This window comes from Cannabis sativa, chromosome 3 (assembly GCF_029168945.1).
Source record: "Cannabis sativa cultivar Pink pepper isolate KNU-18-1 chromosome 3, ASM2916894v1, whole genome shotgun sequence".
Taxonomy (NCBI): Eukaryota; Viridiplantae; Streptophyta; class Magnoliopsida; order Rosales; family Cannabaceae; genus Cannabis; species Cannabis sativa.
The window spans coordinates 12,303,762-12,321,515 of record NC_083603.1 but is presented as its reverse complement, the minus strand read 5'-3'; the positions used below and the strand labels follow the sequence as shown (position 1 = coordinate 12,321,515).

Sequence of the window (17,754 nt, the reverse complement as noted above, 5' to 3'; positions counted from 1 at the left end):
CCAGAAATCTAAAGAAATGAACCAGGCTTTCCTTGCTAAATGGGGGTGGAACCTCCTAACAGGCATCCAATCTTTATGCTGTCGTATCCTTGAAGCCAAATACCTGAAGGGTAAGTCTTTTCTAGATTGTGATCCGAAGGCTTCAGACTCGTGGTTTCGGAAAAATGTGACTAAGTCCAGAACTATCATTTGTAAGGGCGCCTGTAAGCGTGTGGCTGATGGTCAGGAGACGAACATATGGTCTGACCCTTGGATTGCGCACCTAAAGGGATTTACTCCCACTCCAAATGGGCGGATTATGAATAGGGAGTCAAAGGTTGCTGAGTTACTTCAGTCTAATGGCGGATGGAACATCAAAAAACTTAATAGTTACTTTGATCAGGAAACTATCTCTGCTATCCTGAAAGGGGGTAGTCCTACCGGCACGGGCAAGGATATCTGGTTCTGGACTTAAGAAAGTAACGGGCGTTTCTCCTGCAAATCAGCGTATAGAGCCCTGGCTGAGGATAGAGTGAGTCCAGGCGAGGTGGCCCCCTCTTTGTGGAATAAGCTATGGAATAGTAAAATCCCCGAGAGACTCAAGTTTCTGTGGTGGTGTATTCTATCCAAAGCTCTTCCAATTCGCTCGGTAATAGGTAGGAGGTTCCCTATAGAGGATGAGTGCTGTCCCCTGTGTGGTACGGAAGCTGAAACTATGGAGCATCTTTTTCTATCTTGTAATTTCGCCTTCCACCTATGGCGGTCCTCTCCTTGGGGTATTTTCCCTATTTGTGACACTGGTATACGAATGTGGGACTGGGTTAAATTCTTATGAGACCTAAGGAAAAAAAATATAAATGAACAGGATGTTTTTCTTTATGCATCGCTGATCATTGACACGATATGGCGGACTCGGAATGAAAAGGTACATAATAATTGTCCAGCTGATATTGTTAAATGTATTGATACCATTCGGTTTTCTTTTGCAGATCATCATGCTTTCTTGCTCCCTTGCCCCATACCCTGCCCGAAGGAAGTTTGGCGTCTCCCCCCCGCAGGATTGGGTGAAGTTGAATTGCGATATCAGAGTGGGGTTGGATAGCATGTGTGCGGCTGTGGTTGCAAGGGATCACGTTGGCAAGGCAATCTGGGTGATTACTTCTAAGCTGGAATTTTCCAATGCTCTATGTGGGGAAGCGATGGCGTGCTGTGTTGCCCTTCAGGAAGCTAAAGCTCGCGGTGTCAAGTTTCTTATTTTGGAGAGTGATTCGAGGGTGGTGATCAATGCTCTTAATGGAAAGGATTCCCGGTGGGAGATTGATAACTACATCTCTTTTTGTAAAATCACCTCCCCTTTCTTTATTGGATGTATTTTTGAATTTGTTAGTAGACAATGTAATTTTATGGCCCATAATGTGGCCAAGTGGGCTTTCTCCCATCAGAGGTTCGACTCTGTGCCTCTATCCTCTATGCCCGAAACTATATTTTGTAATGACCGCGAGGTCTGACTGTTTTTAATCTAATGCATGCACGCTTTTCTTCAAAAAAAAAAAAAAAAAAAAAAAAAAAAAAAGATATATACGGCAAAATTGCCAAGGCAATAATAATCGGATGGTTGTCAAATTCATTAAAAAGAATATCTTCCTCATTAAATTTGTAGCAAAAGATGAACTATACTCTTTCACTATTGTATACAACATTTTGTTTGTGTGGCTAACCATTAATATCATTGATTGTTTGTAGTTGTAAAGATATTCTGCATAGATCTCAATTGCTTCATCACCATATTCTCTTGTTATAAGCAAAGTACCGGGAGTTGAAAAAGGGTTTAGGGTTTCTAAGTTCTCCTTAGCAAGTAAGGTTTATTTCTTATATTTCTTCAGTTTCTGGATTCTCTTGCTTTTGATTGAAAATATTTGTTGTTTCGATATTTGGTTTGTATTTTTCGGATTGGTTATACTTATAGTAGTGTTGAAACGTTTTGAACACGTATGCACACCAAGTGTTTGTCAAAAATCTCCAATGAAGGTTTTTCTTGTGCATTGAGTAGATGGCTTTCATTTTTTTCCATGTTGGTATTGTCTTTAAGTCATTGTTTATTCTGAAGTAGTTTTGGAGTTATTCTAAGGGAAACTGATTTATTTAGAGCTTTATTATCTATATGACAGTAAGATTTAGCAATGATCAATGTGGCCAGTAGATGTATAAAATATTAATGTGTCTCAGTGTTGCAAGTAAAAATAAAAGAACTATTTACAATTTTTTGTTTTTAACATAAAAATAATAAATCAAATAGTAAAGAATTGATGATCAATCACAAATTTTTTTATCTCTGTTTTCTTTTTCCACATATGACTTCACAAACCAAACAAAAAGGAATCATTTTTTTCTATTTCGAAAAATGATTGCAGGTACTGTTGTCACCTCTTTGGGTTTTTGAACATAATTTTAGTTTATTGATTAAAAACAACTAGCTAAAACTCAACTAAACTATAAAGACCCTTAGCTTTTCTAGTTCTGTTTTGATTTGGCAAAGATTTTTATAAATTATGTCCTAGTTTATAACCTTTCAAAAGGAAAGGATTTTGTGACATTTATTGGAATATAGAATGCTTGGATACAATCATGCTGACTTTTACAGCTAAAAAAAATGAAATTCTTATATTTATGATGAATATGAAAGAGTTAAAACAGTTAATAACATAAATATGTCTTTTGTTTCTGTCTCCTTGACTTATTGTGTCTCTCTTTGGTTAATGGTTCTAGGCCATGGAAGGAAATTCAGTGAATCACGAGAATGATAATGAAGAAGAATATGTGTTACTCGACCTTGATTCTGTTTCCGGGCAGCTGGACATCCCACCTGATGCGCCATACGTTCTCTCTGTAAGTTTTTCGCTTGGGATTTCTTTTAAAGGATTATTGAAAATTAAACTTATTTTCAATTGATAGTATTTTTATCATGTTATTCTCTTTTTTGTTTTACATCTAGTCTTGATTATTAGTTCCTGCTACTTGTTCTCACTGCTGATTATTATAATTTGATTTTGACTGCTTGTATACACGATACTAGTCTTTAAGTTATGAGCAAATGTGGCCGTGTTGGTTAAAATGGATCACTTCTTTGGGAAAATCTTTTCTATGCTTAGGAATTATTCTTGTATAGCTGTATATTTGAATTCTATTCAAAGATATTAGGAGAGTAGTTAGGCTTATTCTCCTTTTTGTTGTAATTATTTATTTCCCTTTATAGGGAGCTTTGTACTCAATATATACACAGTTTGTGTACAAAGAAAAAATATAAGACAACAATTACTCAATATTGTCTTCATGGTATCAGAGCCAACGTTTTCCTAAAACCCCCTAATAGCTTCTATCCTAAGTCCCAAATCAATATTGCCATATCTCAAAACTCCAATGTATCTGCCAACACCCAAGCCGATTCCATCACTGTTGAAGCCAACGTTAAGTTTGATGAGTTGAGTGGAAAAATCATTGGAAGGCTGCCGTTGCTTCCAATTGATGAAGTATTTTCGGAGGTTAGAAGAGAGGAGAGTCGAAGGAACGTTATGCTAAAAAAGAAGGTAATTGGGACCACTGTTGAAGGCTTAGCACTGGCTGTTGGAGGAGGTTACAGCAAGAACAATTCATATCCTCTTAAATTTGATGAATAATCGCAAGTTTGGTGTGAGTTCTGCAACAAGCCTTGCCATACTTGTGAAACTTGTTGGAGGATCCGTGGAAAACCTGCAGATCGGAAGAGCAAGACTGAGAGATCAGGTTGTATCCCTATTGCCAATAAAGTTGAGACCAATCTTTTCACTAAGGAGCAACCGACTCATCTTCATGCATTGTTGAGATCCAATTTGAACTCATCTGATATTCTTTTTGCTTCTATTGCACAATTAGGTAATGAAATACATGCCTTAAATTGCCTTTTTCCATCTTATGCTCCGTGGATAATTGATTCTGGAGCTTTTGATCATATGATAAGTTCTTCTAAATTCTTTGATTCGTATATCCCTTGTTCAGGAGACAAAAAAGTTAGGATTGAAGATGGTAATTTCTCACCTGCTCCAGGAAAAGGTCTAGTAAAATTATCTAAGGGAATTAGATCTTAAATCTGTTCTCCATGTTCCTAATCTTACCTATAACCTTTTATCTGTGAGTAAATTATCAAGAGATTCTAATTGTTTTGTGACTTTCCATGAATCTAACCATTTTTTTCAGGACCGGAGTTCGGGGAACACAATTGGCAGTGTTAGGATGATTAATGGTCTTTATTATTTTAAAGATAATATTTCTCAGAATAAAATTGCTCAAGGGTATAGTAGCATTAGTTCTTTTTCTGTTCATGATCAAATAATGATTTGGCATAATAGATTGGGTCATCCTAGTTTCTCTTATTTGAAATATTTATTTCCAACTTTATTTAAAATTTTAAATCCCTTTTCTTTTTAGTGTGAACGTTGTTTAATGGTCAAGAGCCAACATAAATCTTATGTTAAAACATCTTATAAATCTTCAAAACCTTCTTACCTCTTTCATAGTGATGTTTGGGGACCTTCTAAGGTAACCACTAGTTCTGGAAAAAAAAATGGTTTGTGACTTTTATAGATGACTATATTCGTCTTTGTTGGGTATACTTAATGAATGAAAAATCTAAAGTTGAGCAGCTGTTTTCATATTTTCACAAAATGATTGAAATCCAATTTTAAATTAAAATCAATATTTTAAGAACTGATAATGGAATAGAGTATTTTAGCAACATCCTCGGAAATTTTTTGGAAGAAAAAGGTATCTTGCATTAATCTACTTGTCCATATACTCTTGAACAAAATAGTAGTGATGAACGAAAAAATAGACATTTATTAGAAATAGCTCGTGCTATGATGTTTTATATGAAAATTCCAAAATATTTATGGGGTGAAGCCATTCTTACCGCATCTTATTTAATAAATAGGATGCCCTAAAAATTTTAACAGTATTTGACCCCATTAGAAAATCTCAAAAGATTCTTTCCTGATTCTAGAATTGACTCTAATTTACCTTTAAATTTTTTTGGTTGCACTGCTTATGTTAACATTCCTAAACGGTCTAGGTCTAAACTAGATCTTGGGGCTGAAAAATGTGTCTTTTTGGATTATCCCCCTAATAAGAAGGGATACAAATGTTTTAATCTTGGATGTTTCGTTTTAAGAAAATGCCCCTTATTTCTCCAAAAGTTTAATTCACGGGGAGAATGTAGCGAACCAAATTTTGGGATACTATGGAACTTTTACCAAAAACTATTCTTGATATTTCAAGTAAGGAAACTAGTCCCATTGAATACGAATTTGAAATTGGTTTGTCAAATAAAGAAATGCTACAATTGATAGAAAATCGTAATAATCTTGAGCCTGTGGTTTATTCAAGGAAAAATTTCACTGAAAAAAGTAAGGATCCTTTAGTCATCCCTGCGCATCCCTAGACGATGGTTCTTCAAGTATTCTAGGTAATTCTTCTTCTATTCCTATTGTTGATTCATCTCCACATATTACTCAACTATCTCAACATGATTCGAATTCTGCTCCTAAACCTACTCCTCCTGAATCAGCCCCAAGAAAGATTGACTTAGACAATCTTTCCATTGCCCTTAGGAAAGGCACCCGTACCTGTACCAAGCACCCCATGGCTAAATACATATCCTACAAACACTTATTTGACTCCTATAAAGCCTTTACCATTAAAATTTTTGAACGTGTTGTGCCTAGGAATGTTCTGGGAGCACTAGATGATCTAAATTGGAGGCCAACAGTATTTGAAGAAAAGAATGCTTTAAAAAAGAATGGTACTTGGGAAATTGTGAAGTTACAAAAGGAGAAAAAAATTGTAGGGCGTAAATGAGTATTTACAATAAAATACAAAGCTGATGGACGTGTGGAAAGGTACAAAGCTAGGCTTGTGGCTTAGGATTTTACTCAAACTTATGTAATAGACTACCAAGAAACATTTGCTCCTGTTGCTAAAATTAACTCTATTCTTGTTTTGTTGTCTCTAGCAGTTAATTCTAATTGGCCTTTACACCAATTAGACGTAAAAAATGCTTTTCTTAATAGTGATCTAGAAGAAGTGTTCATGAGTATTCCTCCAGGTTTCAAAGGCCACTTTGGAGCAAGGAAAGTTTGTAAATTGAGGAAGTCATTGTACGGTCTAAAGCAATCCCTTAGAATTTGGTTTGAGCGTTTTGGTATGGTGTTTTAAGTGTTATGGGTACACTGAAAGTCAAGTTGATCACACAATGTTCTATAAACATTCAGAAGGAGGTAAAATGGCAATTCTAATTGTGTATGCTGATGATATTGTGCTAATTGGAGATGATTCTGTTGAACTAGAAAAATTGAAAGGAAGACTTGGTGAAGAATTCGAAATTAAGGACTCGAGTGTTTTGAAGTACTTTCTTGGAATGGAATTTGTGAGATCCAAAGAAGGTATCTTTGTAAGTCAACGTAAGTATGTGCTTGATTACTCAATGAGACAGGAATGATGGGTTGTAAACCTGCAGAAACACCAAGTGAGCCTATGGTTAAATTACAACCTGTAGACTTGGAGAATATGAAGGATCGAGAGCTTTATCAAAGACTAGTTGGTAGGCTGATTTATCTGTCACATACACAGCCAGGTATAGCCTTTTCTGTAATTATGGTAAGTTAGTTCATACACTCACCTGGTTCTAAGCACTTTGATGGAGTTTACAGAATTCTATGGTATTTAAAGGGAACACCTGGAAAAGGCTCTTGTTCAAATCACGAGGGCACTTAGAAATCGAAGCTTATTATACCGATGCTGACTTGGCTGGAAGTATAGTTGATAGAAGATCTACCTTAGGCTATTGCTCGTTCATTGGCGGTAATGTAGTTACTTAGAGAAGTAAGAAACGAAATGTGGGGGCTAGAGCAGCGTGGAAGCAGAACATAGAGTTGTTGCTCACGGCATGTGTGAAATCATATGGATAAAAAGACTTCTTGAAGAGCTGAAGTCATCAAATTCATCTCCTATGAAGTTGTATTGTGACAATAAGACTTTGATTGCAATTGTTCATAATCTAGTGCTTCATGATCGCACCAAGCATGTTGAAGTTCACAAGCACTTTGTCAAGGAAAAGATTGAGAATGGCCAAGTGTGTATGTCCGATATTCCTACCAAAGAACAAGTGGTAGCCATCTTTACAAAAGGATTATGTAAAAGACAGTTTGATTTTCTAACTAGCAAGCCGGGTATGGAAAATATTTTTCAGCCAGCTTGAGGGGGAGTGTGGAAAAATCTTTTCTCTGTTTGGGAATTATTCTTGTATAGCTGTATATTTGAATTCCATTCAGAGATATTAGGAGAGTAGTTAATAGGTTTATTCTCTTATTTAATGTAATTATTCATTTCCCTTTATAGGAAACTTTGTACTCAATATATACACAGTGTATACAGGAAAAATATAAGACAGCAACTACCGAATATTGTCTTCAACTTCAAACAAAGTTTCTGTACTGGGAATTGTTCCAAATGGTCTTGTAGAGGGTTTGTTAGTTTTTATGTTTATTGATGATTAAATTCCTTTGTTTTTTCTTAAGGACTCTTTTTGTTCTTTTTGGCGTTAAGTAGGTGTAACTTGTAAGTAGTTCACCTGTTAGAATATCATTTTTGTGCTTTTCCTCACTTTCTCCGTTGATTTTAACAAACTAAAGATGGTCAGTGTCGTGTCCTCTAAAATATGTCTTGTATATGCAATGCAATCAATTGTATCGTTATGTTTCTTTGCCTTCAGCTCTTTACATGGCCAGTTTGTTTGTCCTTCTAATACAACTATTTTGTATTAAACTGTAGGGTTTGGATACGATGAATCCCATGTTAACCATAGGTGGATTGAAGTTGGTGAGTTAATCATTTGTCTAAGACATGCCTCTATTATCTTTGATTATGACAAGTTACAGTCTATCTTGTTGAAAGTGAAGTTTTATGTTCTTTTTCCCTTTATACATCTCTTCTGCTTTCATTTTTCTCTACCCTCCCTTGCTGTATAATTTCTTAACTAGAATTCAGTCGAAACACTTGGTTTAGTATATTGGCTCTGGTTTTGAGAGTTTGGACCTGACTCAAAGTACTTTTTGTTCACAGATTGGAGAATATGAAGAAACAGTAGGCACATGCCTTATTTTCACTGAAAAAGGTATACCATACAGTATTTTCTTCTGCTTTAAAATACTTGTAAACAAATCAATGTTATAAGAGTGGTGTCTTCTAATTAATTTCTTGTTCCCTGAGAGTTCGAGACAATATTCTAAATCCTTATGTTCAGTGTCTGCTCCTTGAATGATCTGTTCTTATGTTTAGAGGGAGAACCCTCTTCGGGCTCTTACAAATGAAAAGCCTGTAATTTTTTTTCTGAATCACTTGCATATTTGCAAGTATTTCTCTGTCATACATAAGTGTGTTCTTCTTCATACTCCTCTTTCATTGTTTATATCATTTGAGTTCTTTATAAGGACAGTGAACTTGTTTGCTGGTTAAACCAACTTGATTTCCTTTGCACATTTCGACGCTATCGTTGACAAAGTTGACACTTTTGCTTCAACTATTTTTAATACGATGTTCTTTTATTTTCTTTTTTTTTCTAGATGCCGAACCTTTGGTTCATGAAGAAACAGGACCATCAGAGGAAAACCTTTTCTCAGGCAAATGCATTATAGATCCAAGTGAACCTCAGACGAAACAGGTAAAACCGTTGACCAGCCTTCATAAGATTCTTAAATTCAGATTGACCATTGAGGAAACTCCAGGTCTAGGTGCCCAGAAAATTACTCCGCAAAATTAACCACCCGAATAATATTAAAAATCTACCCAAACAACCTGAGTTTTAACACTTAATACTACTAGATGGGTTTTGGTAGACCAACTCAAGCTATTTGATGTTTACCCCTACTACAAAAGCAACCAAACAAAATTTTCTTCTAGCATTTGGTGATCTACATATATGAATTGTAAGTAAAGCTTTATCTGTCACAATCTCATGTATTATTTGTGATCTACAAAGATTGAGTTTGTGGTCCTGAGTTACTGTAGATTTACTGTAGAGACGTATATTTATACACGGTGTACATGTCTTGTTTTTTTATTTTGGTGGGGGAGTGTTAAAGCATTTTATATGCCTTTAGGTGGAAAATGAAAGCTCTTAGACACAATGATCAGGCCAATGAAATAAAAATAAAAATTGAAAGAATGATGGTTATAAATACACCCATCTTTAGAAGATTTTTTCTTGCAATTAGATTATTTACATTAAGGACCAAAAAGAAAAAGATGGTTGTACGAGTACAATAAATACATTAATTTTTCTTCTTTGGATCATTGTCTCACTCCTAATTATGCATAGAAAAGATAATAAAGCCCATTTAATCTTTCTTGTATGAGTCCTTGAATGCGGTCTTACCAATTATGTGGTTGACAAGTTTGACTCATAAGAACTTTTGTTCTATTTTTATTTATTTTATTTTGCGAATTTATAATAATTTCACTTTTTGACACATGAGCACAAAAAATTTCATTCCGAAAATTTAATAATTTTTTTTTTCAAATTTTATAATATTAAATTGAATTCTTTCTTTTCCTTATACTTTTTTTTTAAAGAAACATAGCATTGCAACTAAATAAAACCAACTACAGAAAAGGAAAAGACATCTGCAAGCAAAGCATAAATATGGAACAACGTTTCCATCTTAAATACTAGATGATTCCAATTTGTTTCTCATTTCTTTTTTCTATTTATTTGTTTTCAGTACTCTTTAGTACGGAATCTTCATCCAATTCAATCTGTACTATTTTGTTTATAGTGCATTCGATTTGCACTAAGTGCAGATTTTATATTTTAGATCTAATCTAATTAGCACTATAGCTTAAATCCAATTTAATTTGCAAAAAAGTAGATTTGATCAGTTATTTTGGATTGATTATTTTTTAATATTGAATTGTTTAATATTTTATATAATGACCGAGAGGTCTAACCGTTTATCATTTATATAATACGCTTTTCTTCAAAAAAAAAAATTGTCCAATATTTATTAAAAAAAAAATATTATTTAACATCATTAACAACTAAATAAAATAAATTATTGTTGTTATATCTCTTCAACAACATAATAAAATAAATAAAATAAAAATATGAAATTCAAAGGAAGAAAAATAAATTTAATATAGAAAGAAATTATTTAATTTTATTTTAAATTAAATTTTTCTTATATATAAGAATAAAATATATATTTAATTTATCAAATTTTTAAATATATTTGTATCATATCTATTAAATTTTTAAATTACTATTTTTTACATTAAAATATTAGTTGTAAATAATTTTTTAAAAATATGTATATGCGTAGATTGTATTGAACTGATTATTTTTACATGTCAATCAACATCTAGCACAAGCAGTGACGGATCCAAAAATTTTACTTTGTGGGGGCTTATTTATCATTAAAAAATATTTATACTTACATTATAATCACTCTCAATAAATTTATTTAATTTTGTGGAGATTTTTCTACTATCTTAATCTATAATTATCAAATTAAAAAAATACATTTAATTTTTTAAAATACAATATTTTTATTAGTGGGGGCTATAGCCCCCACATAATTAGTAGTGGGTCCGTCCCTGAGCACAAGTATGGATTTTGAATTTTCTAATCTAATCCGATCTGCACAAGTACGGATATTCTCACTTTGTAGATTAGATTAGATTGGATAGTACAAATTGGGTATTTTATGAACACCCCTATTCTCTAGCTAAACACACTTTTATTTTAACAAATGCAATATCAAACGTAAACTTTCTACGACACTGTATATATTTCTTTAATTTTAATTTGGTTAGGGAGCATAGGAGTAAACATGTGTCGCCCTGACCTATATTTTAAAAAGTCTACAATAATATGGTTCGTGTCGTGTTGACCCATAAAAGTATGTGAATTGTGTTGTGTCGTACTAATATTTTAAAGAGTAAGTCTGGCACGATCTATGAGCCTATATTTTTGTGCCCAACTAGGACTTGTGCCGTGGTTTACTCGAAAAGTTTGTTTTTCATAAATAAGTAAACTTATTTTCTTATACGGGCTTGAATTCGGGTTTCATTTTTCCACTATTTTTTTTTTATGATTAATGAGTTAATGAATAAAATAATATGTATTTTTTAAGTTTCAATTATTTTTATATAACTTTTTATCTATAACAAATTAATTTAGTAAATACATATGTATTATTATTACTATTGTTATTATAAGAATTTTTAATGTGGTGCGTTTGGGCTATCCATTTATGCTTACATGTTGTGTTTTTGAGCTTGTCATGTCGTGTTGTACTTGAACTCATTTTTTTTTTTTTTTATATTGTGTTGTGCCAATTTACCGTATCGTGCCCAAACTCTTATTTTTTCATACTAGGTCGTGCCCGTGTCTCTTAGGCTCATATTAGTTTTGTGTCATGTCAAGAGATCTGACCGGTATTTACGATACTATTACTAACTATAATAAAATGTTTATGATGAAAATAAGTGTAGTATTTTTTTTTTAACAAAAAGTATAGTAAAATGTTAAATACCTTTAATTACTCTTTTTTTTTCTCTCAGCTCAATCAATAATGTATTTTATTAATGATTTAAAATATAAAATAAGTATTTATTATCAGCGTCTATAACAAAATGTAAAAGTTTGGCATTTATAACAAAACGTAAAAGTATACATAGTCTAAGTTAAATTAAAGCATTTAATTGAATAAAATTATAATTACACAAATATTTTTATTTAGTTAAGTATTATAAAATTTTACTAAAATTAAAAAAAAAAAAATGTAACACTATTCTCCCACAGATTATTTGTCCTACTCAGGCTATCTTTGTATCTAATAGAAGTACCCATACTAATAATGTTATCGTACAAAAAATCATTCACTCTTTCAATAAAAAGAAGGATAAAGAAGGCTTGTTAGCAATTAAAATTAATTTGATGAAAGTCTATGACAAGATGAGCTGCCATTTTGTTAACCATTATCTGTATTGCTATGGGGTGCCAGAGGTGTTCTGTAAATGGGTTTCCCAATATATTACAACTACGTCTCTGAATGTGTATCTTAATGTTGGTCAAGTTGGGAACATCACTCTGACTTGTGGTCTCCGTGAGGGAGATTCTCTTTCACCTTACTTTTTTATTTGGGCGGTTGAGATTCTGTCGAGACTTCTTGATAGAGCCTTGGGTAATGGGAAAATCAGGGGCATTAAACTTTCCCGGGGTGGCCCCACTCTATCCCACAATTCTTTGCTAATGACCTAATCTTGGTGGGTAAAGCCTCTCTAGCTGAAGCAAAAGGCTACTGGATTGCATTGAAATGTTTTGTTCTTGGTCAGGGCAACAGGTTAATAAACTTAAATCTTTTATATTTTTCAGTAGAAATACCCCTATGGATGTGAAACAAGGGATTCGAGATGCCTTGGGAATTAGAGGGTCTGTAATAATCGTTTTAGTAATTTGGATTAGTAAAGGCAATTAGCACTAATTTCTATTATTTTATAATCATTTATGAATTAATTATTTGTAGACCCCAAAATTTAGAAATAAATATTAGAGTTATAATTTCTCAATTTCGGAGATTTTATTAAACTCTAGGGGTATTATTTAGCTTATATGTGAAATATGTTATTTTTGTAATTTTTGCTCGGCGACAACGGAAAATGCGATGGATGGCTAGTTTGATCACATGGGTAAGTTTAGAACCTTATTTCTTAGTGGGAAATATATTAGAGAAAATAGAATACCGGGCTTGATCGAGGTTATGGTTTTGACCATTTTACCCCTAGGATTAAGTTGGCTTTAGATTTAAGCAAGAGGGCATTTTGGTCATTTTAAAAAAGTGATTAGGTGGCTTCTTTTTGGAGATGGCAGCTGTCCATTTATTAATATTCAGCTGAATATTACTTAGTTGTAGAGAAATTTAAATTAGAATCATTTAATTAAAAGAAAAGGAAGAAGAAAAACCCAATTATCCCTCTCTCTTTCCATCCTCTTCAAGCCTAGCAAGAACCAGCGAAGACCTGGGATTTTTCTGGAGTATTTGAGGAAGTGTTAGCTGAATTCCTGTGGTGTTAAGCAAAGGTAACCCTAGAACTATTAATTTCTTATATTTTGAAGTTATTTCTTTAATTTGAATATGTGATTTTGTGAAATGGGAGTTGTTAAGGTTAGAAATGTTTAGGGTTCGAATCCTAAGGTTCATTTGAGTTGATTTTAACTCCTAGCAGCTGGTTTTAGTGTGTGTTGTTGGTTTTATGCAAGTTTAAGCTTTGAGTTCAAAGCTTTGATCTTTAATGGCAAGTTGAGTTTCAATGGTTTGTTCTGTGATTTTTTGGCTGGAATATATTGTGTATACCTAATTAGGTACTTTGGAAGGTTTGATTGCATTTGGTGGAGAATTGAGCAAGGAATGAAAGGTTTTGGGAAACTGGTGCAAACCAACTAGTTGGTTTGCAGAGCCTCTAAAACCGGTTAGCCGGTTTTGGCAGGGTTCCCCGGGCCTTTCATTTTCTCAATTTTCGTCTTTGCGGTGCCTTGGTTGGGTGTTTCCCCATTTCCAGAGTTAGAATAATCCCTAGAGAGTGTGACAAAACCTAGGGTTATGGTTTTGGATTTCCCAGGATTAGGGTTTTGTTCATGTAAACTTACCCGGTTTCATAATGTGATTAGGGCATCCATCTAGCACGAGACTTTCCGTTCAGGTCGGCCATCACACTTGAATTCGGAAAGAAGATAAGAACTGTATATAATGTGTGATATGGATATCTGAGTGTATGTATATGTTATTTGTATATGCATGCTTATATGCTACCAACACTTGTACGGTTCAGTACAGAGTGCATTGGTAAAGTGTATGATGTCTGAAAGTACATCGTGGTGTTACTTGCACTTGTACAGAAAGGTACAAGGTGTCTGTGGTACAACACTTAACAGTATTCGAGGTGCGGTCCATACCTTACCTACACTAGTACGATGGTATATTGAGTGCATGTGGTACGTGGTACATGGTCGTATCCTAGTTAGAACGTTCATACTCATCTGTTGAGCCTTGTAATTAGGTGTATGGGCGCCTAATTACATGTAACGCCCTAATGCTAAGGCACGCTACAGTGCTTTTTCAATTATTGTGCAATCTTTGCTAATCAAAGAAATTTCTCGAAAAAGGTGTCAAATTAAAACTTTTGCTTTAAACATTAAACTTTGTAATATAATATAATATTTACGAATCCCGGGATCCCGATTTCAAACTTTGTAAAATTTACTTTTTAAACTTTACATTTCAAAATACATAATTTTCAGGTCGCACAGCGACTTTCAAAATATAACTCCCAGATGTCCCGAGACCGAACACTCCAGGTCGCGCCGCTTGACATGTACAACCTCACCCGAGCTCAGGTTCACTCCTGTTCAGCCTTCGCCTTTCCTTTACCTACACATAGAAGCAGAAACTGTGAGTCAACAGACTAAGTAAGAAATGCATATAACATACCATATAATTTCCGACCTGTAAATAGGCGCCCATACACCTATTTACAGAGCTTAACAGATGAGTATGAACGTTCAATACCAGGGTACAACCACTATACCACATACACATCGTACCTCACTGTACGAGTGTTGGTAGGGTTTATCCCGATCACTGAGTAACACTGAGTGATGTACCACACACCTTAGCATTTTCCCATGCTTGTGTTGGTATCACTGTATCGTACTCACAATCACAACAATCACTATACCAATACACTCTATAACTTATTCATACAAGTGTTGGTAGTGCTTAACATAATTCAAGCATGCATATATAAATACATATACACACATTCAGATAATCACATCATACATTATACACAGTTCTTACCTGTTTTTCGAATTCAAGTGTGCTGGCCGACCTGAACGGAATTCACGTGCTAGATGGATGCCCTAATCACAATAATAGCAACACAGATGAGTGACTCGCTAATCACTTTCCGGGACCTAAACTTGAAACTAAAAGTTTCCCTATCGATAAACCTCATGGCAATACCCTAAATATCTCAAAATTGGCCAAAACTAGGGTTCTGGAAATTCCCCCAACAGGCAGACCGGTTCCCAACCGGCAATCCGGTTCTAGGTCACCAACCGGTCGACCGGTTGGTACAGGCCTCCCAGAACCGGAATTCCGGTTCTGCTGCTGGGAACCAAAAATCATCCCCCTTAATTCAAATCAAGCCCAAACCTTTCCAAACTCAACAGTATACCTATACAATGCATACACAATGATTTTCAGGCAGTAATTCACAGAATAAACCATTACAACTCAAGTTGCCATTAATGAACAAAGCTTGAGTTTCAAAACTCAAGCTTGCTTAAAACCATTCACAAGCATCAAAACCAGTAGCTAGGGACTTAGATTGACTCAAATTAACCCCAGAAATTGAACCCCAAGCATTTCAAAACCAAACAGCCACTAAACCTAGAAATTCATAGTGAAACTAAACTAAAACTTCAAAAACTTAAGGGGAGAAGAACTAGGGTTACCTTGTCTTGATTCCTCTTGAATCCTTTGCTGAAAACACAGAATTTCAGCTCCCAAAACCCCTTGCCCTTGCTGCCTTCGAAGAGAGAAAGAGAGAAGAGAGAGCTTCTCTTGATTTTTGATTTTTCTTTGTTTTTCCTTTATTTTTCAAATGAAAATGAGTTAATTACTTAACTCTTTCTAACTTAAATGCTAGGTGTCAACTAAAGGGACAGCCACCTATTCCATTTATTAGCAAATGACTAAAATGCCCTTAGACTTAAAACCAGGGTATTTCTAAAGCTAGGGGTAAAATGGTCAATTCCATAACCCCGCTCAATCCCGATAATTTATTTTCTCTAAATTATTTCTCACTATGAAATAGGGTTCTAAACTTACCCATGTGATCAATCTAGCCATCCATCGCATTTTCCGTTATTGCCGAGCAAAAATTACAAAATTAACATATTTCACATATAAGCTAAATAATACCCCTAGAGTTTAATAAAATCTCCAGAATTGAGAAATTATAACTCTAATATTTATTTCTAAATATTGGGTCCACATTTAAAATTAATTCACAAATAATAATAAAATAATAAAAATTAGTGCTAATTGCCTTTTCTAATCACATTACTAGAGCGGTCATTACAATTATCGCCCCGTTAATAGGATTTCGTCCCCGAAATCTAACCTGAATAGCTCTGGGTGTTGAGTCCTCATATCTGACTCCAATTCCCAGGTGGCTTCTTCCACCTTACTGTTCGTCCAGAGCACCTTAACCAGTGCAATAGTCTTGTTGTGAAGAACCTTATCTTTTCTATCCAAAATCTGAAGAGGCTGCTCTTCATAGGATAAGTATGGTTGTAGTTCAAGGGCTTCATAACTCAAGACATGAGTCGGGTCTGACACGTATTTCCTTAACATAGAGATGTGAAATACGTCATGAACAGCTGATAAAGCTGGTGGTAAGGCTAGCCGATACGCTACCTGCCCGACCTTCTCGAGTATCTGAAATGGCCCAATGAACCTAGGGCTTAACTTACCCTTCTTCCCGAAGCGCCTAATACCCTTCATTGGTGAAACCCGCAGGAAAACATGTTCCCCTGCCTGAAATGTAACATCTCTGCGCTTCGGATCAGCATAACTTTTCTGCCTGCTTTGAGAAGCAAGCATCCGAGCCTTGATCTTATCAATGGCTTCATTGGTCCTCTGCACTAACTCTGGACCCAGGTACTTCCTTTCTCCTGTCTCGTCCCAATGAATAGGAGAACGACATTTTCTACCATATAACATCTCATAGGGAGCCATCCCTATTGTACTTTGGTAGCTGTTGTTGTAGGAGAATTCAATTAAAGGCAAATACTTACTCCATGAACCCTCAAAGTCCATGACACAGGCTCGCAGCAAATCTTCCAAGATCTGGATAGTTCTTTCTGACTGACCATCAGTCTGAGGGTGAAAGGCTGTACTAAACTTTAACTAGGTACCCATAGCCTTCTGAAGACTTACCCAAAATTTCGATGTGAACTTTGGATCCCTATCTGACACAATAGATTTAGGGGCTCCGTGGAGACGAACTATTTCCTTCACATACAATTCAGCATACTGATCCACTGAATATGTAACTTTCACTGGTAGGAAGTGAGCTGACTTTGTGAATCTATCCACGATAACCCAAACAGAATCATACATTCCGTAGTTCTAGGCAAACCAGTTACAAAGTCCATTGCGATGTCCTCCCACTTCCATTCTGGAAGGACTAAAGGTTGCAATAACCCTGCCGGCCTCTGATGTTCAGCCTTAATCTGCTGGCAGGTTAAACACTTGGACACATAGTCCACCACATCTCTTTTCATCCCATACCACCAGAAGTAGGGTTTCAAATCCTGATACATCTTGGTGGTTCCCGGATGCAACGAATAAGGCGTGGTGTGAGCTTCATCAAGTATTTCTTTCTTAAGCTCATCAACACTAGGAACACAAACTCGAGCTTTATATAACAACATTCCACTGCTCGAGACTGAAAAGCCTCTAGGCCGACCAGCCACTACTTCGTCTCGAACTTTAACTAGCTCGGGATCTTCCAGTTGTGCCTTTCTGATTCTCTCCAACAGATCAGATTGGAGTGTCAAATTATGTAATTTCCCGACCACGAACTCAATTCCTACACTAACCATTTCCGAGGCTAGTTGAG

General features: G+C 35.0%; 1 protein-coding gene across 4 annotated transcripts in view; it reads left to right on the top strand.

Moving 5' to 3' along the window:
* Window positions 1-1,494: 1,494 nt before the first annotated feature.
* The window catches only part of LOC115708805 (uncharacterized), a 56,027-nt gene continuing 39,767 nt past the window's right edge, over window positions 1,495-17,754 (top strand). For 2 of the 4 annotated variants that reach the window (XM_061111665.1, XM_061111664.1), the window contains exons 1-5: window positions 1,495-1,834; window positions 2,746-2,865; window positions 7,837-7,884; window positions 8,128-8,179; window positions 8,628-8,725. In XM_061111665.1, coding sequence (XP_060967648.1) covers window positions 2,749-2,865; window positions 7,837-7,884; window positions 8,128-8,179; window positions 8,628-8,725 — 315 coding nt within the window. In that variant the 5' untranslated portion in view covers window positions 1,495-1,834; window positions 2,746-2,748. Of the gene's footprint in view, window positions 1,840-2,745; window positions 2,866-7,836; window positions 7,885-8,127; window positions 8,180-8,627; window positions 8,726-17,754 lie in introns of all 4 variants that reach the window. The other 2 variants (XM_030636820.2, XM_030636821.2) reach the window with 2 other exon arrangements.